The sequence below is a fragment of the Eleutherodactylus coqui genome, chromosome 1 (genome assembly GCF_035609145.1).
Source record: "Eleutherodactylus coqui strain aEleCoq1 chromosome 1, aEleCoq1.hap1, whole genome shotgun sequence".
Taxonomy (NCBI): Eukaryota; Metazoa; Chordata; class Amphibia; order Anura; family Eleutherodactylidae; genus Eleutherodactylus; species Eleutherodactylus coqui.
In genome coordinates this window covers 279,024,584-279,045,883 of record NC_089837.1, presented here as the reverse complement: position 1 = coordinate 279,045,883, position 21,300 = coordinate 279,024,584, and the positions used below count along the sequence as shown (strand labels likewise).

The following is a 21,300-nucleotide window of genomic DNA, read 5'->3' as shown; positions in this document are numbered from 1 at the left end:
ATTTAAGTATTATGACAGATAGTAATTGCAATTCATTCAGACATGTCTGTGTGAATGTGTGCATATTGAGAGAATATAGGTCTTGCAATATCAGTGAAGAGAGAAGAAAACATTACCTTCTGTGCTACTAAAAACGTCAGTCGTCGAATTCCATGGTCCATCAGCACAGCTTTCTATTCAAACAAAATGATCGACATATAAATATGTATTTATTTTTTTAACAAGGTCAACATCTTAAAATATGTGCCAATAAGTTTTTGCTCCATTACACAATATAAACTAGTTTCTAAAGTAACTTTTTTCTAAGACTGGAAGAAAAGCAGTTCATATAAATCCTTTAGTGTACCTCTCACAGGGAACCTGTGATGTCCCCACAGAACAAAAACTAAGTTATGGTATTGTGAGGAGGGGACGTGACAGGGAGTTGGGTGATGTATTTGATATACTCACCTCCAAAGATTGGGTGGTGCTAGAAAACCTGTCTCTTTTCAAAGCCTTGTGCACGTGCTTCTCCCATAGACTTGCATAGGAGAGTGTGTGCAAGTGACTCTGAAGAGAATCAGATTTTTCATCACCATGCGTTCTTCGGAGGGGAAAGGTGAGTATAAAAAAATGCATCACCCAACTCCCTGTCACATGCCCTAATAGTATCATAGCTTAGTTTAGGGTGCTGTGGGGACGTGACAGGTTCACTTTAAAAAGGGTTTAGCAATCTCCGTCCCCGGTAAAGAGGAATGACAAGCAATATGGCCGCTGTTGCAATTCCCAACAGTTATCACTCAACTATTCACAAATTGTAGACTGGTTTCTTTCTACAATGATACATCTTCCTACTCTTGTTTCACTAAATAACTAGATAAATGTGTTTTTCTGGAGTCATAGGGGCTTAACTAGAGTTGAGCCACGCTGGCTAGCTGTTAACTTTCCCAGAACCAGAATTCTATAACAATTTGTGAAAATACATTTTTAAAAAATCCTTTTTTTGAAATTTAAGTTAAAAAGGCAAACATAATTATAGTGTCAAAACAAGGATTAATCTAAAACAATACATTAATAACCAAGTAAAGGAAGGAGGAAAAAGAAACAGAGGAAGTGTTGGAGTGAGGCAGTACATTTTTTTTAAAGGCAGAAACTGTTAAAACAAGAAATCAGACTATGGATGAAAGCAGGGAGCAAATTAACAATGGCAAAAACTAAAATCTTAAAAATACTTCAAAATAAATACAAAGTAAACACTGCCCCATAATACCTCCTAAGGCATTCATTACTTCAATGCTAATTCCAATTCATTTACCCGTACAAGAAAATGTCATATCTATATATTTAGGTTATAGTGTCAAAAATGTATAGTAGCTTCATACCAAGGATGGCTGCCAACAACTCATGGCAAAAGGTCAAAGACCAAAGTCTATGTAGTTATAGCGATAAAAAAAGATCAGTTTACTTTTTCTTTACAAATGAGATACTGAACAGGGTTGTTCAAAAAGAAGGAGAAGATTTCGGGATTTAATTACAAACTACAAAAGACAGTTACACAAGCCATGCATCACTGAAAAGAGGAAGGTTCAAAGTTTTATATGACAACAGTAAGTTCCATTTTCTGCCACATTGCAGCGCTGAGGGTTTCATTTGCAGTTCTATGGTCCTTGAGGTGCGCAAATTGGTACGCATTCAATATGGGAATGACAAATTTGACGTTGCGGCTGTTTATTGGAATTGATGCTAGAGTTCACAAGCGCTTCAACAGGAAAGTGCAGGTACTCTTTAACCCCTTCCCGCCCCATGACATAAGGGTACGTCATGGCAGGGTGGTACTTCCCGCAAAATGACGTACCCTTGCGTCATAGGAATAGCGCGAAGCAGAAGCCGGCTGTCAGTGATAACCGGCCTCCCGCTGCAGCAGCGGGGGTGCATCGGAGATGCACGCCTCCCGCTGTTAACCCCTTCCCTGCCGCGATCTAAGTAAATTGCGGCATGGGAAGGGTTCACAGACGGAGCACGCTCCCTCTGTGAAGTTGTCGGGCTCTCGCGATATAATCGCAGAGAGCCCGGCCTGTCGCCATGATACTGGCGTCCTGTGTTGCCAAAGCCTATGATCGCTGTATAAGCGATAAGGCATGGCATGGCAGTAGCTCTGCCATGCCTTATCACAGCGATCATCAGTACAGTGTTGTAAGTCCCTCAGAGGGACACAAATTGTGTAAAAAAATAGGAAAAGAAAAATCTAAAAAAAGTAAAATGTAAAAATAAATGTTAAAAAAAACCTTTTTTGTGCTCTTTCTAATATTAGCATAAAAAAAGGTAATAAAATTAAAATGCCACATATTTGGTATTGACGCATCTGTAACGATGTGTACAAAAAGTTGAACATGCTTTTTATTTTGTACGGCAAAAAGCGTGAAAAAAAACCACTAAAAAAATGCAATAAAAGTGATCAAAAAAGCCGTATATTCCCCAAAATGGTACCAATAAAAACTACAAAAAATAAGCCCTCATAGAGCTCCGTACATAGAAAAATTAAAAAGTTACAGGACTTTGAATTCAGCGATATAGAAAAAAAAATATTTCCAAAAAAGGGTTTTTATTGCAAAAAAGTGGAAAAACCTAAAAAAAAATATAAGAATTTTGGTTGTAATCGTACCGACCCGCAGAAAAAATGTATTGTGTCATTTATGCTGCATGATTAACGCTGTAAAAAAAAAAAACCAAAAATCTATGACAGAATTGATGCGTTTTCTCTCCCTGTTATCATAAAAAAAATAATAAAAGTTTTACAACATAGTCAAATGTACACAAAAATGGCACCATCAAAAACTACAGTTCGCCACGCAAAAAACAAGCCCTTATACGGCCGCGTCGACGGGAAAATAAAAAAGTTATGGCTTTTGAAAAATGGAGATGAAAATCCGCCAAAAATCGTTGCGTCCTTAAGCCCAAAATAGGCCATGTCATTAAGGGGTTAAATCCTCAACTTTCCCAGGACATGGCAAATCTAAATACTATCAAAATGCTGTAATGTCTGTGGGGGTGGGGGTGTTAATTGGGTTGGGAATGCAAGAAACCGTCAGACATTGCACAGATGAGAAAATTAATAATGGGGACTCATTTCAGTTGATATCAGAGATTTTCCAAAAGGCTTTGTTTCTTATAACTTTATGCCAAAGGATGTAATTATTTTTGCATACTTTTTACATGTTTTGAAAAGACAAAAAAACTTTTCATGGGATGTCATTCTAGTAAAATTCCTTATTCTAGCATCAGAAGGATCTGATGGTTTTACATCATGATAAAAAGAATGGGTTATTGATGATTACACAAAGTGTGTAAGGAAATAAAATTTCAATGATGAGCTGTCTGCTGTCTGAGTGGGTGGAGGCACGACGAGGTCACAAATATTCCAGGATGCTTGCTGCTGGAGATAAACACTGAGGCTAACTTCTCACAGGCGAGCACGATATGGAGCCATGAATCCCGCCCCCATACCCCATGTGTTATCCATGTGAAATCCCCAAGGATGCGAGGTGTTTTCCTGTGAAAACAGACTTACATCACTTCAGCGATGCAGGGAACCTCCACTGTGGCTGTCAGCCATAGAGGATTCTTAGAAAGTTTCTCCCACTGCTTTCAATGGGAGATCTTGCATCGCGTGCACCTAGCACGTGGCGCAATGCTGCTGCATGCCCCATTGAAAATAATGGGCGCTACGATGCGAGATAATAGAACATGCCGCATTTTGTTTCCCACATAGTGTTGCGGTGCCATGCAGGAAAACATCGCTAATGTGTATGACCCCATTCAAAAGAATGAGGTTCATATTTCTGCAAGATTTGTGTGTCTCAACGCACAAATCTCCTGTGAGTTTAGTGCCTGTGTGTGTAGCTGGCCTGATTGTATGAAAAGTACTGCACTTAAAAACATGAGTGACTCAGCACTGCAATTGGATAAGGTAGCATAAATATTATGACAGATTCCCTTTAGATTGACAACTGGCTGTTACCAGCTGGAGGAGTCTATCAGACTATCACAGCCCCTTTGACAATCAAACTCCTAACAACCACTTGTAAGTTAGTATGTGAGTGCTTCTGATGCTCCATCCCTGTTGACATCATTGCTCCACACCTGCTGACATCATTGAAGGTCCTAAAACATATATAAAACACAGAGCCTGATCAACAGAACAACAATAAAGTTAGGGCTCTTGAAAAGGGGAGGACAAAAATAACAAAATGAGAATACAACTAAGCCATTATTATCTGACACACAACTCAGCGGTTCTGACAGAAGACACCGACCTACCACCACCACAGAGATCCAGTGGGCTGAAGGACCTGCGGTGACATCACTGCTGTGGGAGGACCCATTCTGCAAATGTGGTAGAAAGTATTGTTAACTGGATAAGCCGACACCAGCTACTGATTTGTGATGATGTCACCATCCTGTGATCACATGTGTGGGTGGAGTCAGGAATCACATGACCAGGGGCTCATCACTGTATATAGGTGTCTGGTGATGTGTGGAAATCAGCATGGATGAGCTGTGTGTGTGTGTGATGCGTGTGAATCAGGATGTAGCACAGCTGTGTGTCATGTGTGTGAATCAGAATGAATGTAGTGCTATGTGTATCATGTGTGTAAATCAGGATGGATGTAGTAGGGCTGTGTGTGTAATGTGTGTGAATCAGGATGGATGTAGTAGGGCTGTGTGTGTAATGTGTGTGAATCAGGATGGATGTAGTAGAGCTGTGTGTGTGTGTGATGTGTGTGGATCAGGATGTAGCAGAGCTGTGTGTGTAATATGTAGGGTAGGGGTGAATGTAGTAGAGCTGTGTGTGTGATGGGTGGAGACCATACTGGATGTACAACATAGCAGAGGTGTGTGTGTAATGTGTGGTAATCAAGATGGATGTAGTAGAGCTGTGTGCGCAATGTGTGTGGATCATAATAGATGTACCATGTAGCAGAGCTGTGTGTGTGTGAATCAGAATGTAGCAGAGCTGTGTGTGTCATGTACTGTGTGTGTGATATGTGGGGTCCGGGTGGATGTAGCTGTGTGTGATTTGTGTGAATCAAGATGTAGCATAGCTGTGTGTAATGTGCTATGTGTGTAATGTGTGGGAATCAAGATGGATGTACCATGTAGTAGAGCTGTGTGTGAATCAGGATGTAGTAGAGATGTGTGTCATGTGTGGGGTCAGGATGGATGTAGTACAGCTGTGTCTGTGATGTGCTGAGTGGGAATCAAGATGGATGTAGTAGAGCCATATGTGTAATGTGATGTGTGTGTAATGTTTGGGGTCAGGATGGATGCAGTAGAGCTGTGTGAGTAATGTGTGGGAATCAGGATGGATGTAGTAGAGCTGTGTGTGATGTTTGGGAATCATAATGGGTGTACAATGTAGTAGAACTGTGTGTGTGGCATGAAGTAGATCTGTGTGTGTAATGTGTGGGGTCAGGATGGATGCAGTAGAGCCGTGTGTGTAATGTTCTGTGTGTGTAATGTGTAGGATCAGGATGGATGTAGTAGAGCTGTGGGTATGTGATGTGTGGAAATCATAATGGGTGTACAATGTAGCAGAGCTGTGTGTGCAATGTGCTGTGTGTGTAATGTGTGCGAATCAAGATGGATGTAGAGCTATTGTGTGTCATGTGCTGTGTGTGTGATGTATGGGGTCAGGATGAATGTAGTAGAGCTATGTGTGTAATGTGTGGGGTCAGGGTGGATGTAGTAGAGCTATCTGTGTAATGTGTGGGGTCAGGGTGGATGTAGTAGAGCTGTGTGTAATGTGTGGGAATCAGGATGAATGTAGTAGAGCTGTGTGTAATGTGTGGGAATCAGAATGAATGTAGTAGAGCTGTGTCTGAGATGTGTGGGGATCATAATGGATGTACAATGTAGCACAGCTGTGTGGCGCATTGCGCCACCAGAAGCACTGGTACTATAATTTCCTAGTAATTACTAGTTGGAATGATAACATCCATTTGTGAATTTATTTATAAGTTTCAAAAACAAATAACAAAGGAAAATTATAGGACAGAGTTATTAGAAAAGATTCAGAATTGTTATACTATGGGGAATTGAAGTATTTACTAGAACAGTCATTTCAGGAGAGTTGAAAGGTCCTCTTTAAAACAAAAAATGCCACTATAATTAGTTTTTTTGTCAGAGGTATTCTCATATTGGCCATCTCTGTTCAGTCTATTGATTTTTGTATTGTCAAATTCTGTATTGCATTGCAGTTTTCTGCTGGTAATAATGTAATAAAGACACATCAAAGGGCTACAGTATTTCTGATTTTGTGTGAAAAAAAGATCACTTTGAGGCTCTGTATCAGAGAAAAATGGAGGTTCAACCCTATAAAGATATATTCTAAAATTAATTCGCACTTAATGTTAAAAATTACATGAAGTTAAAAGGTGCTCATAAGCTTAAACATATTCACCACAAATATTATTAGTGCTATGATTCTTTTTTTTTTTTATCATGCACATAGGCTACCAAAGCCAAAACATTTACCAAATACCACGCCGAGAGATGTAATTGCACGGATTCATTTTTTCACAACTAAGGACCAGCTTATGCTCAAAGCTAGAGAAATGCCAATAGAGATGAGCGAGCACGCTCAGATAAAGCAGTTACTCGAGCGAGCATCGCTCTTCTCGAGTAACTGCTTACTGGTCCGAGCAGGCTCGGGGGGGGGGGGGTTGCGGGGGAGGAAAGAGAGATCTCTCTCACTGGCAACCAGCTGGGCTCTCTGTGATTATATCGCGAGAGCCTGGGAACGTCACAGAGGGAGCGTGCTCAATCAACAACTCAATCACCTTTTTCCTATCTAACATATTAAGCGATAATAAAGGTAGGTTTATAGCTATAAGCTGCTTGATAAATAACTTAGCACACACGATAGTAAACGTGTATGCTCCTAACAAAACCCAAATTAAAATCTTTAATACAACAATAAAAAAAAATAAAAAAATGAAGCTACAGGGAAACTAATTATTTGCAGCGACTTTAACATAATAAATGATGCAAAGCTTCACACTACATCCAAAAGCGACAGGATTCCTGCACAACTTAAGTCATGCCTCAAAAGAGAGGACCTTAGATTAGAGATGAGCGAACGTACTCGTCCGAGCTTGATACTCATTCGAGTATTAGCGTGTTTGAGATGCTCGTTACTAGAGGCGAGCACCACGCGATGTTCGAGTTACTTTCACTTTCATCTCTGAGACATTAGCGTGCTTTTCTGGCCAATAGAAAGACAGGGAAGGCATTACAACTTCCCCCTGCGACGTTCAAGCCCTATAGCACCCCCCTGCAGTGAGTGGCTGGCGAGATCAGGTGTCACCCGAGTATATAAATCAGCCCCTCCCGCGGCTCGCCACAGATGCATTCTGACAGAGATCAGGGAAAGTGCTGCTGATGCCGGAGCTGCTATAGGGAGAGTGTTAGGATTGATTTTAGGCTTCAAGAACCCCAACGGTCCTTCTTAGGGCCACATCTGACCGTGTGCAGTACTGTTGAGGCTGCTTTTTGCAGTGTTGCACATTTTTTTTTTTTTGTATATCGGCCATGTAGAGCATTGCGTCCTGCAGTAATTTTACATAGTCCACGGCCAGTAGTGGTGGTGAGGCAGGGACAGTGAAAGACATATCCAGTCTATATAGGCAGTGGGCTTTTCCAAAAAAATTTGGGAAAAAAATTTATTTGGGCTGCCTGTGACCGTCCTGACTGTACTGCATCTCTGCTGGGGGTAGTTGTCCTAATTCATACGCAGCCAGCTAAGTGTTACAGCAGGCTTGCGCAAAATTCTTTCCTGCCTCTGCGTTGCCTCTTACATCACCGCTGTCATCCTGTCCAGAGTGAAACAGTCTGCAGTAATTTTACATAGTCCACGGCCAGTAGTGGTGGTGAGGCAGGGACAGTGAAAGACATATCCAGTCTATATAGGCAGTGGGCTTTTCCAAAAAAATTTGGGAAAAAAACATCTATTTGGGCTGCCTGTGACCGTCCTGACTGTACTGTGTCTCTGCTGGGGGTAGTTGTCCTAATTCATACGCAGCCAGCTAAGTGTTACAGCAGGCTTGCGCAAAATTCTTTCCTACCTCTGCGTTGCCTCTTACATCACCGCTGTCATCCTGTCCAGAGTGAAACAGTCTGCAGTAATTTTACATAGTCCACGGCCAGTAGTGGTGGTGAGGCAGGGACAGTGAAAGACATATCCAGTCTATATAGGCAGTGGGCTTTTCCAAAAAAATTTGGGAAAAAAACATCTATTTGGGCTGCCTGTGACCGTCCTGACTGTACTGTGTCTCTGCTGGGGGTAGTTGTCCTAATTCATACGCAGCCAGCTAAGTGTTACAGCAGGCTTGCGCAAAATTCTTTCCTGCCTCTGCTGTGCGTTCCGTAAGCGAAGTCAGCCTCCAACCACAGGCCAATAAGCGGCACATTTAATTACAGCGTTCTGTTCCTGCACTACTGGTAATATACCATGCTGAGGGGTAGGGGTAGGCCTAGAGGACGTGGACGTGGGTGAGGACGCAGAGGCCCAAGTCAGCGTGTGGGCACAGGCCGAGCTCCTGATCCAGGTGTATCGCAGCCGACTGCTGCGGGATTAGGAGAGAGGCACGTTTCTGGCATCCCCACATTCATCTCACAATTAATGGGTCCACGCAGTAGACCTTTATTAGAAAATGAGCAGTGTGAGCAGGTCCTGTCGTGGATGGCAGAAAGTGCATCCAGCAATCTATCGACCACCCAGAATTCTGCGCCGTCCACTGCTGCAACTCTGAATCCTCTGGCTGCTGCTCCTCCTTCCTCCCAGCCTCCTCACTCCATTACAATGACACATTCTGAGGAGCAGGCAGACTCCCAGGAACTGTTCCCGGGCCCCTGCCCAGAATGGGCAGCAATGAATGGTTCCGAAGTCTCTCCCACTGGAGGAGTTTGTCGTGACCGATGCCCAACCTTTGGAAAGTTCCTGGGGTCCGGGGGATGAGGCTGGGGACTTCCGGCAACTGTCTCAAGAGCTTTCAGTGGGTGAGGAGGACGATGACGATGAGACACAGTTGTCTATCACTCAGGTAGTAGTAATTGGAGTAAGTCCGAGGGAGGAGCGCACAGAGGATTCAGAGGAAGAGCAGGAGGACGATGAGGTGACTGACCCCACCTGGTTTGCTACGCCTACTGAGGACAGGTCTTCAGAGGGGGGGGCAAGTGCAGCAGCAGGGCAGGTTGGAAGAGGCAGTGCGGTGGCCAGGGGTAGAAGCAGGGCCAGACCAAATAATCCACCAACTGTTTCCCAAAGCGCCCCCTTGCACCATGCCACCCTGCAGAGGCCGAGGTGCTCAAAGGTCTGGCAGTTTTTCACTGAGAGTGCAGACGACTGACGAACAGTGGTGTGCAACCTTTGTCGCGCCAAGATCAGCCGGGGAGCCACCACCACCAGCCTCACCACCACCAGCATGCGCAGACATATGATGGCCAAGCACCCCACAAGGTGGGACGAAGGCCGTTCACCGCCTCCAGTTTGCACCGCTGCCTCTCCCCCTGTGCCCCAACCTGCCACTGAGATCCAACCCCCCTCTCACGACACAGGCACTACCGTCTCCTGGCCTGCACCCACACCCTCAACTCCGCTGACCTCGGCCCCATCCACCAATGTCTCTCAGCGCACCGTCCAGCCGTCGCTAGCGCAAGTGTTGGAGCGCAAGCGCAAGTACGCCGCCACACACCCGCACGCTCAAGCGTTAAACGTGCACATAGCCAAATTTATCAGCCTGGAGATGCTGCCGTATAGGGTTGTGGAAACGGAGGCTTTCAAAGGTATGATGGCGGCGGCGGCCCTGCGCTACTCAGTTCCCAGTCACCACTACTTTTCCCGATGTGCCGTCCCAGCCCTGCACGACCACGTCTCCCGCAACATTGTACGCGCCCTCACCAACGCGGTTACTGCCAAGGTCCACTTAACAACGGACACGTGGACAAGCACAGGCGGGCAGGGCCACTATATCTCCCTGACGGCACATTGGGTGAATTTAGTGGAGGCTGGGACAGAGTCAGAACCTGGGACCGCTCACGTCCTACCCACCCCCAGAATTGCGGGCCCCAGCTCGGTGGTGGTATCTGCGGCGGTGTATGCTTCCTCCACTAAACCACCCTCCTCCTCCTCCTCCTACGCAACCTCTGTCTCGCAATCAAGATGTGTCAGCAGCAGCACGTCGCCAGCAGTCGGTGTCGCGCGGCACGGCAGCACAGCGGTGGGCAAGCGCCAGCAGGCCGTGCTGAAACTACTCAGCTTAGGAGAGAAGAGGCACACGGCCCACGAACTGCTGCAGGGTCTGACAGAGCAGACCGACCGCTGGCTTGCGCCGCTGAGCCTCCAACCGGGCATGGTCGTGTGTGACAACGGCCGTAACCTGGTGGCGGCTCTGCAGCTCGGCAGCCTCATGCACGTGCCATGCCTGGCCCACATCTTTAATTTGGTGGTTCAGCGCTTTCTGAAAAGCTACCCACGCTTGTCAGACCTGCTCGGAAAGTTGCGTCGGCTCTGCGCACATTTCCGCAAGTCCAACACGGACGCTGCCACCCTGCGCACCCTGCAACATCGGTTTCATCTGCCAGTGCACCGACTGCTGTGCGACGTGCCCACACGGTGGAACTCTACGCTCCACATGTTGGCCAGGCTCTATGAGCAGCGTAGAGCTATAGTGGAATACCAACTCCAACATGGGCGGTGTAGTGGGAGTCAGCCTCCTCAATTCTTTACAGGAGAGTGGGCCTGGTTGGCAGACATCTGCCAGGTCCTTGGAAACTTTGAGGAGTCTACCCAGATGGTGAGCGGCGATGCTGCAATCATTAGCGTCACCATTTCTCTGCTATGCCTCTTGAGAAGTTCCCTGCAAAGCATAAAGGCAGACGCTTTGCGCTCGGAAACAGAGGCGGGGGAAGACAGTATGTCGCTGGATAGTCAGAGCACCCTCCTGTCTATATCTCAGCGCGTTGAGGAGGAGGAGGAGGAGCATGAGGAGGAGGGGGAAGAGACAGCTTGGCCCACTGCTGAGGGTACCCATGCTGCTTGCCTGTCATCCTTTCAGCGTGTATGGCCTGAGGAGGAGGAGGAGGAGGAGGAGGAGAAGGATCCTGAAAGTGATCTTCCTAGTGAAGACAGCCATGTGTTGCGTACAGGTACCCTGGCACACATGGCTGACTTCATGTTAGGATGCCTTTCTCGTGACCCTCGCGTTACACACATTCTGGCTACTACGGATTACTGGGTGTACACACTGCTCGACCCACGGTATAAGGAGAACCTTTCCACTCTCATACCAGAAGAAAGGGGTTCGAGAGTGATGCTATACCACAGGACCCTGGCGGACAAACTGATGGTAAAATTCCCATCCGACAGCGCTAGTGGCCGAAGGCGCAGTTCCGAGAGCCAGGTAGCAGGGGAGGCGCGGAGATCAGGCAGCATGTACAGCACAGGCAGGGGAACACTCTCTAAGGCCTTTGACAGCTTTCTGGTTCCCCAGCAAGACTGTGTCACCGCTCCCAAGTCAAGGCTGAGTCGGCGGGAGCACTGTAAAAGGATGGTGAGGGAGTACGTAGCCGATCGCACGACCGTTCTCCGTGACGCCTCTGACCCCTACAACTACTGGGTGTCGAAGCTGGACATGTGGCCTGAACTCGCACTGTATGCCCTGGAGGTGCTTGCTTGTCCTGCGGCTAGCGTCTTGTCAGAGAGGGTGTTTAGTGCGGCTGGGGGAATCATCACAGATAAGCGTACCCGCCTGTCAACCGACAGTGCCGACAGGCTTACACTCATCAAGATGAACAAAGCCTTGATTTCCCCAGACTTCTCTTCTCCACCAGCGGACAGCAGCGATACCTAAACAATACGTAGGCTGCACCCGCGGATGGAAGCATTGTTCTCTATCACCATCAAAAACGTGGACCTTTTAGCTTCAATCAATCTGTGTATAATATTCATCCTCCTCCTCCTGCTCCTCCTCCTGAAACCTCACGTAATCACGCCGAACGGGCAATTTTTCTTAGGCCCACAAGGCTCAGTCATATAATTTTTGTAAACAATTTTTTATACGTTTCAATGCTCATTAAAGCGTTGAAACTTGCACCTGAACCAATTTTTATTTTTACTGGGCTGCCTCCAGGCCTAGTTACAAATTAAGCCACATTAACCAAAGCGATTAATGGGTTTCACCTGCCCTCTTGGTTGGGCATGGGCAATTTTTCTGAGGTACATTAGTACTGTTGGTACACCAATTTTTGGGGGCCCTCGCCTACAGTGTAATCCAATAAATTTTTTGCCCACCTGCATTAAAGCTGATGTTACATCAGCTGTGCTGGGCACTGCAATGGGATATATTTATGTACCGCCGGTGGCTTCCTGGCACCCACCCATGCTGTCAGTCCACACGGAGTTGTAACTGCATGTGTCCACTTCTAAAGAACCCCAGTCTGACTGGGGCATGCAGTGTGGGCCGAAGCCCACCTGCATTAAACATGACATTACCTCAGCTGTGATGGGCAATGCAATGGGATATATTTATGTACCACCGGTGGCTTCCTGGCACCCACCCATGCTGTCAGTCCACAGGGACTTCACAATAGGGAGTTGTACCTGCCTGTGTCTATGAATTAAAAACCCCGGTCAGGTTGGGGCATGCAGTGTGGGCCGAAGCCCACCTGCATTTAATCTGACGTTAGCTCTGCTATCCAGGGCACTGCAATGGGATACATTTATGTACAGCCGGTGGGTTCCAGGGAGCCACCCATGCTGTGGGTGCACACGGAATTCCCATTGCAGAGTTGTACCTGCCTGTGACTATTTATAAAAAACCGCGGTCTGACTGGGGCATGCAGACACCTTGACAGAATGAATAATGTGTGGCACATAGGTTCCCCATTGCTATGCCCACGTGTGCAGCTCCTGATGGCGGTGGCACTGGATTATATTTCTCATTGCTTCTGTACAGCATTGTGGGCTATCGCCCCGCCCCTTTTAAATAGGGTCGTTGCCTAGCCATGCCAACCCTCTGCAGTGTGTGCCTGCAGTTCCTCCTCATGGCAGACGCACTTATAAATAGACATGAGGGTGGTGTGGCATGAGGGCAGCTGAAGGCTGCGCAGGGACACTTTGGTGTGCGCTGTGGACACTGGGTCGTGCGCGCGCGCGGGGGGGGGGGGGGGTTGGGCAGCATGTAACCCAGGAGAAGTGGCAGCGGAGTGTCATGCAGGCAGTGATTGTGCTTTGTTGGAGGTAGTGTGGTGCTTAGCTAAGGTATGCATTGCTAATGAGGGCTTTTCAGAAGTAAAAATTGTTGGGAGGGGGGGCCCACTCTTGCCGCTATTGTGGCTTAATAGTGGGACCTGAGAACTTGAGATGCAGCCCAACATGTAGCCCCTCGCCTGCCCTATCCGTTGCTGTGTCGTTCCCATCACTTTCTTGAATTGCCCAGATTTTCACAAACGGAAACCTTAGCGAGCATCGGCGATATACAAAAATGCTCTGGTCGCCCATTGACTTCAATAGGGTTCGTTACTCGAAATGAACCCTCGAGCATCGCGAAAATTTTGTCCCGAGTAACGAGCACCCGAGCATTTTGGTGCTCGCTCATCTCTAATAGAGATATCTACATGCCTCAGAGAAGGACTTTCCTTTCGGAGAGACAACACATATACAAGGATCGATATGTTCATCACTACCAAATGGGTCATACCTGACATAAGTCAGTCTAGTATTTGGCAAATCACCTGTTCGGACCATGCCCCTATAACCCTAACAATACAGACCCTGGAGTTTCCTAGCAACACATATATTTAGAAAAATAATACTTACATATTGTCACTTAAACAAACATAGCAAATTATTGCTGGTAAACTCTCCAAATACTTGCTGTGTTTTTATTTATGAAAAAGTAACAGCTTTTCTCTCTGGAACACTCACAAAGCCTTCATAAGAGGCATACTAATACAACAAGCTGCAAGATTTAAGAAAGAAAGACTTAAAAACATACGAGCTCCATTAAATAACATTAGTATTCTAGAGGAAGAAAAAAAGTCCAACCCTTCACCACATACGCACTCACATCTTAAGGAAGCACATAACTCTCTTCATAGCCACCAGGCTCTTGATTTAGAAAAAAATGCAAAAAACTAAAAATGAACTATTACAACTCTTATAATAAAGCAAGTAAACTTATGGCAAATCGGGTTAAAACGGCCAGAAATAAAACCAGAATTCAACACATTAAATCCCAAAGCTCTGGCGATAAAATCCTAAATCTCCACGCCATAATTGATGAGTTTGTCACCTATTATCACAATCTATATAACTTAAAGCTAGATTCCAGCTCCCCAAAGCCCCAGGAAGCAGCGATAAATGATTTTTTCGGGGGACTGAGCCTACCTAGCCTATCAAAAGATCAACGTATGGATCTCAATAAACCTTTTACAGAACAAGAGTTAAGTACAGCCATCCCTAAATTAAAATTGGGAACATCTCCAGGGCCTGATGGTCTTTCAAATGAATCATAGAATGGTAGAGTTGGAAGGGACGACCAGGGTCATCTGGTCCAACCCTCTGCTCAATGCAGGATTCACTAAATCATCCCAGACAGATATTTGTCCAGCCTTTGTTTGAACACTTCCATTGAAGGAGAACGCACCACCTCCCGTGGTAATCTGTTACACTCATTGATCACCCTCACTGTCAGAACATTTTTTCTAATATCTAATTTGTGTCTCCTCCCCTTCAGTTTCATCCCATTGCTTCTAGTCTTTCCTTGTGCAAATGATAATAGGGCTAATCCCTCTGCACTGTGACAGCCCTTCAGATATTTGTAGACAGCTATTAAGTCTCCTCTCAGCCTTCTTTTTTGCAGACTAAACATTCCCAGATCCTTTAACCGTTCCTCATAGGACATGATTTGCAGACCGCTCACCATCTTGGTAACTCTTCTCTGAACTTGCTCCAGTTTGTCTATGTCTTTTTTAAAGTGGGGTGCCCAGAACTGGACACAGTATTCCAGATGAGGTCTGACTAGGGAAGAGTAGAGGGGGATAATAACCTCACGTGATCAAGACTCTATGCTTCTCTTAATACATCCCAGAAATCCCAGCACTATTTGCTTCATTCCAGAAACAAATTAATAAATTCATATGGCAAAATGCAAGACCCCGAGTGCCATTCTCAATTATGTCCAAAAATAAACAACATGGTGGCCTAGGTTTACCAAACTTTCAAAACTATAACAGTTCCCTCCTAATAGACCAAATAAAAATTCCTTTGTGCTACACTTCCTGATAAAACATGGCCCCTCTTGGAATCCCAATACTCACAAATAAATGCCTGGAGATCTTATCTTATGGCTGTGTCCAGCTTTCGAGATCAGGGAAAGTCATACACTAACTATACAAGGGACCATAACAGCATGGAAATCAGGCCTCAAGAAAGAGACTATGACACAGGATAGCCAGCTAACCCCTATACCTATCTCTACACTCATGTACTTCATCCCAGAATTAGAACCCACTGTCTGGGCAAGCGCTGGTATTAAAGAAATAGCAAATTTCTTTTAAAATGGTCAGCTAATGCCCTTTTCATATATTCAGAAGTCATATATAATACCACCTTCTGAATTCTATCCAGACCTTAAAATCAGGAAATAACACAAATATACTTACCATCTCTATTAAGGAGCCAAATATTTGGGTTAAGTGACCTTTATAAAAATTACACAAAGCAAATCTACTTATACCTTTCTAATGATCTGTTCTTCAGGGAAAACGCATACCTCACAAAATGGGAGAGAGACTTATCAGTCCACTTCTTACTACAGGAGTGGCAATCTTCCTTAAATTGGGCTTCAAAATCAATGTGCTTTCCATTATGAACAGTTTTACAAACTTTTGGTTAGATGGTACTACACACCGCTAAAACTATCACACATCTTCCTGAACACCTCACTAGAGTGTTGGAGAGAATGCGGCCACAGAGGGTCACTATTACATATCTTTTGGGAGTGTCCCCTAATCTCTAATCTATGGGTAGAGGTGTTCCAATTGTTAAACAATTTCTTCCCATTAACAGCTAAAAGCAAACCTGGACTGGCCCTCTTGTTGCTGGGGATAGACACATACCCTACAAACCTTAGAACCATCATCTGTCATATCCTATCGGCAACTTGACTGTCAATAGCACGGCATTGGAAAAGTCCCAAAGTTTCCTCTTTCGGTGAAATAATATCTTTTGTTTCTCTAAACTGTATGTACGAGAAGATATTAGCAAGCAAAAATGGCTAACTAGATTCATTCTTAGTTAAATTGAATCCCTGGCTATCACATTATCCCTCTCATATATATCACATGTCGCAACTAATCATGAAGACCATGCTTTTTTGTACTTTTGTTGATACTTATAATCTGAATTACCCTTAATGTAGAATTGTCATTTCAAAGTCGGTGTACAAAAATTAGAATATGCCAGAAGATGCTATTCCAGTTTTGTTTTTCGTTACGTTATGGATAACGTTTTGTTATGATCTATGGTTCAAGTAAGTGAGGTTTCTACAAGAGATGCATTAGTAAATAAAAAGAAGCTAAAGTAAAAATTTGTTACGAAATCATAAAAGTTATATACACAAATTTGTTATATATGTGAAATCTTTTGTATGTTTATTTATAATGTACTTGAAACACCAATAAAAATTTATTGTTAAAGAAGAAAAAAAAAAAAAAAGAACTGATGGGATCTTATCACACTCATTTTTAATAGCTAACAGAACAAGGCATGGTTGCCCATTGTCTCCTCTGTTATTTGCCCTGGTTTAGGAGCATCTTGCTGTTGCCATGACATGTAACCCCAGTGTGCAGAGTCTTTCAATAGGACCCAATCAGTATAAAATGTTTCTGTATGCGGATGATACGTTATTGTGTTTTTACACAGTTGCATATCTCCCTCCCTGCGATTCTTGTAGAGATTCGCCGATTGAGCAATTTTAAAATTAATATGTCAAAATCGGAAGCTCTAAATGTGTCTCTATCCGCCGCAGAATTCACCAGTCTGTCACAGTGTTTCCCATTCAAATGGAGGAACTCCAGTATTAAGTATCTGGCCACATAGATATCCGGAGATATGTCACCAATATATTCACTAAATTATCTTCCATTATTAGAACGTACTATCAAGGATTTAAATAATTATGACAAAAAATTCCTGTCATAGTTTGGCTATAGTAATGTTTTCAAAATGGATGTTGTCCCTCACTTTCTATACTTGTTCTAGACGCTCCCCATTACTCCTCCGGAGGGTTTCTTTAAGCAACTGAAAACAACATTTACTCGCTTTGTGTGGGGAGGGAACCATATTAGGATAGGCTTTAGGACAGTTACGAGACTAAAAGGTGATGGAGAGCGGGGCTACCTGACCTTAGGATTTATCATCTAGCCTCTGTACTAATGCGCCTGTTTGACTGGCATTTTCACAGGGATTCCAAACAATCGGTGAGACTGCAAGAGGATTTGTTGGAAACAAAAGTAGGGGGTTCACCCTAGCTGGCGCAGGCATTGAAACCCAATACTATTGAGAGGTCGCCTTTAGCGGTAAATTATTGGACAATTCAGCAATAACATATGCGTTGTCCAAAAAGAGGGGGCCACTAACCCCTTTATTTTGTAACCCAGACTTTCCTCCTGCCATGGAGACCTCCAACTTCCTTGGTCGGTCAATGACAAATGACACTAGAATGTATCAGATTTTGAGAAATACGGGGGTACCTACATATGAGGAGCTAAGAGCGGCACAGCCTGAAAAATCATTGTCATGGTTCTCATATATGCAGTTAGTGCACTTTCTTAAATCTAATTACTCACATTTCATGACTCTGCTTACTCTCTTTAAAACACTGTATACCAAGGAATCGCCCCCGCCAAGATGTCTACCTAAGATTTACCAAGAGATTATGGGGAATACCCTTGATTGGGACCTTGTCTTTGTGAAAAAGTGGGAAAGAGATCTTGGATGAGCAATAGAACCCAGTATCGGGAAAGGGCATTTTTATTGGCCCACAAGCTGTCCATGGCCTGTAGAGCTCAAGAAAGGAATTATAAAGTAATAACTAGATGATATAGGTGTCCGGCTCTGTTTTATTGCATTTTCCCGGGGGTCTTCCAAAATTTCTGGAGGTGTGATGGGGAAATAGAAACCATGCTGCATATTTGGTGGAATTGTCCTAACCATACGCGTAGCGTCAGAGTTTGCGGGGGTCGCCATGGCGACCCGGCCCCTGCGCTCAGGGGGCCCCCGAGGCCGATCTCCGCTATACCTACATGCACATTCAGTGCATTAATGGGTGGCCGTTCTGTGTGCAGCAAGATTCCAATCAGGCTGCATGCAGAACGGCCAGCTCGAGTGTAGCCCGGCAGAGCAGGGGGGAGGAGGAGTAGGGAGGAAGTCACATGGGCCAGCACTGTGATCATGTGCTGCCCCCTGCTTCCTGCTGAACGTGGAGCTGCAGTGTCGGGTTAAGTGTATATATATGTGTATGTGTGTATCTATCTATCCCATATCTATCCCATATCTATCTATCCCATATCTATCTATCTATCCCATATCTATCTATCTATCCCATATCTATCTATCTATCCCCATATCTATCTATCTATCTATCTATCTATCTATCTATCTATCTATCCCATATCTATCTATCTATCCCATATCTATCTATCTATCCCATATCTATCTATCTATCTATCCCCATTTCTATCTATCTCATATCTATCTATCTATCCCATATATCTATCTATCTATCTATCTCATATCTATCTATCTAGCCCATATCTATCTATCTCATATCTATCCATCTATCTATCTATCCCATATCTATCCATCTATCTATCTATCTCATATCTATCCATCCATCTCATATCTATCTCATATCTATCCATCCATCTCATATCTATCTCATATCTATCCATCTATCTATCTCATATCTATCCATCTATCTCATATCTATCTATCTCATATCTATCTATCTCATATCTATCTATCTATCTATCTCATACCTATCTCATACCTATCTCCTATCTATCTCCTATCTATCTCCTATCTATCTCCTATCTATCTATCGCTGGTATATATATATAAGTTATATATCTCCCTGGATTTACTGTATATAATTTCACACTTTACACACAAAAAAGCGCATCTAAACCGCATGCAGTTTTTAATAGTGTCTTCAGCTCTTTAATACCGTATGTGGTCTTTAAATACTGCATGTAGGTTTTTCATGTGTTTTTCTTTATTAAGTACAACAAAAATATAACCCCCCTAAGGCCGCTCTCACACACGTGTTCAGAAAACGCAGCTTGTAATCGTGGCATTTTTACCAGAATTTCAAGTAGCGTTTTCGAACACAGGTTACAGCGTGTGACAGCACTTTTTAATGCACCTCATCATTGTGATGGGTGAGGTGGTGTGTTAAAAACCACGAAAACACGAAAATAGAACAGACAGCTCTCGAAAATCACAGCGTTAGGAACACCGCGTTCCAGAGCAGATTTGAGTAAGCTCATTAACATCAATGGCAGTGTTGTACCACGGTTAGTACGGCACTCGGGGGCGCTGTGCTAATAGCGGTAAAAAACGGTGTGTGTGAGAGTGGCCTGCGGGGCTGAAAACAAATCTTCATGTACAGGAAATGTGTCATGTTTGGAAAGATTACACCAAGGGGCAGATCATGTATGCAGCACGATCTAGGTATGGGTACGGGGGAGTGTGGGGTAGAGGCCCGGGGGGGGGGGGCCCGAGCTGAACTTTTGCACCCGGGCCCCTGAGCCCTTAGGTACGCCCCTGGTCCTAACATTGCACGCTTTTGGGGCATAGGGTTCTCCACTTACAAGGAGATTACAAAACGCTCTGTTACTCCTTCTCTGCATATACCGCTCTTGTCTATGCTACCTGGTTCAGTGTCTACCTTCAATAATGATCTGCTGCATTTCTTGCAAACAGCCGCACACTCAGTCATACCTAGTATTGGAAAAAACAAAAGATTCCGACAACGGTCGAATGGATACAGGAGGTAAAAGAGTTGATGACTATGGAGGAGTTGGTGGCGGAGGAGAGTGATTGTCAGGAGAAATTTATACGCACTTGGAGTCCCTGGATACATTTCCAGAGATCCCCGGAATGTCGGAGATTGATTGAAAACTCGCAGGCAGCTGATTAGGATTGGTACATTGTCGATGGAGGAGCGAAAACTTTTTATGGTCTTTATATTATGTATCCCTCCTATCCCACTGACATTTGTAAGGTGTGTGGATGTGTTTTGTTTCTTTTTTTCCGCTTCTCTCTGTTAGGATATTTTAATTTGGGTAGTCTTACTAAAAGCTATGATACATAGGAAAGCTCAGAGTTGGGTTTAGATAAGTACAATCTTTGGTTCATTTAATGGAGATTGATATTGATTGAGATTTAGCAGTCTAATGAGTAATTTATCATCTCCGGTATCTAATTACTAGATTGAGTTCTTCAATAATAGGTGATATGTTAAATACTAGATATTTGAAATAATGATTATCAGAAATATTGTCTATTTTTGGTTTTGTTAAAACGAAAAAAAAATTTCAGTAAAAATTGAAGTAACTTCAGAGAATTTCAAATGCACCAGATTTATTTACAGATGGATGCCAACTACCTTATCCAACTTTATTTGTGCAAAATATGCCATTATTAATAAATGTGGACCACAGTCTCTCAGCTTGCCTTGTATGTATCCTAGGGGGCAGATTTGGTACACTCTAGCCAAGCATCTGGGTATGTGAAGCCCATGGTTTTCAATGGGTTCTTTTACATGAGAGATGTTTTGTAGCCTGAAAGAACCCATTGGACACCACGAGCTACACATACATGCATTTTTGTAGCGCTACAAAGTCGTGCGCTTTTGTAGCCTGTGTGAATAACGCCTATATAAGCTTGGAATGCACCTACAGACTTCAGAAAATGAGGACTGAAATGTATTCAGGTGCCCCTTTGCTCTATCAATTGGTTGGGATTCCAGTTAAAAGTATCTCCACTGGTGAATGCCCGGATAATAAGCTGCCAAACCACTCCATAGAGAAATATCCTCTGTTCCATTTCCACACAAATTCTAAGCTCATAGTAACCCATCAGATGTTGACAAACACTTTAGTTCTTCAGATTTGTTTAACAAGGGTTGCACTGTATATAAGGGAAAATGATACGCATCTTCCACAAGTATAAAGGACAGCGCTATCTTTAGGGTC

General features: G+C 44.1%; 1 protein-coding gene across 1 annotated transcript in view; it reads right to left on the bottom strand.

Moving 5' to 3' along the window:
* Window positions 1-21,300, bottom strand: part of ACACA (acetyl-CoA carboxylase alpha) — an 856,108-nt gene that overhangs the window by 411,778 nt on the left and 423,030 nt on the right. The window contains exon 33 of the mRNA XM_066609221.1: window positions 117-173. Coding sequence (XP_066465318.1) covers window positions 117-173 — 57 coding nt within the window. The remainder of the gene's footprint in view (window positions 1-116; window positions 174-21,300) is intronic.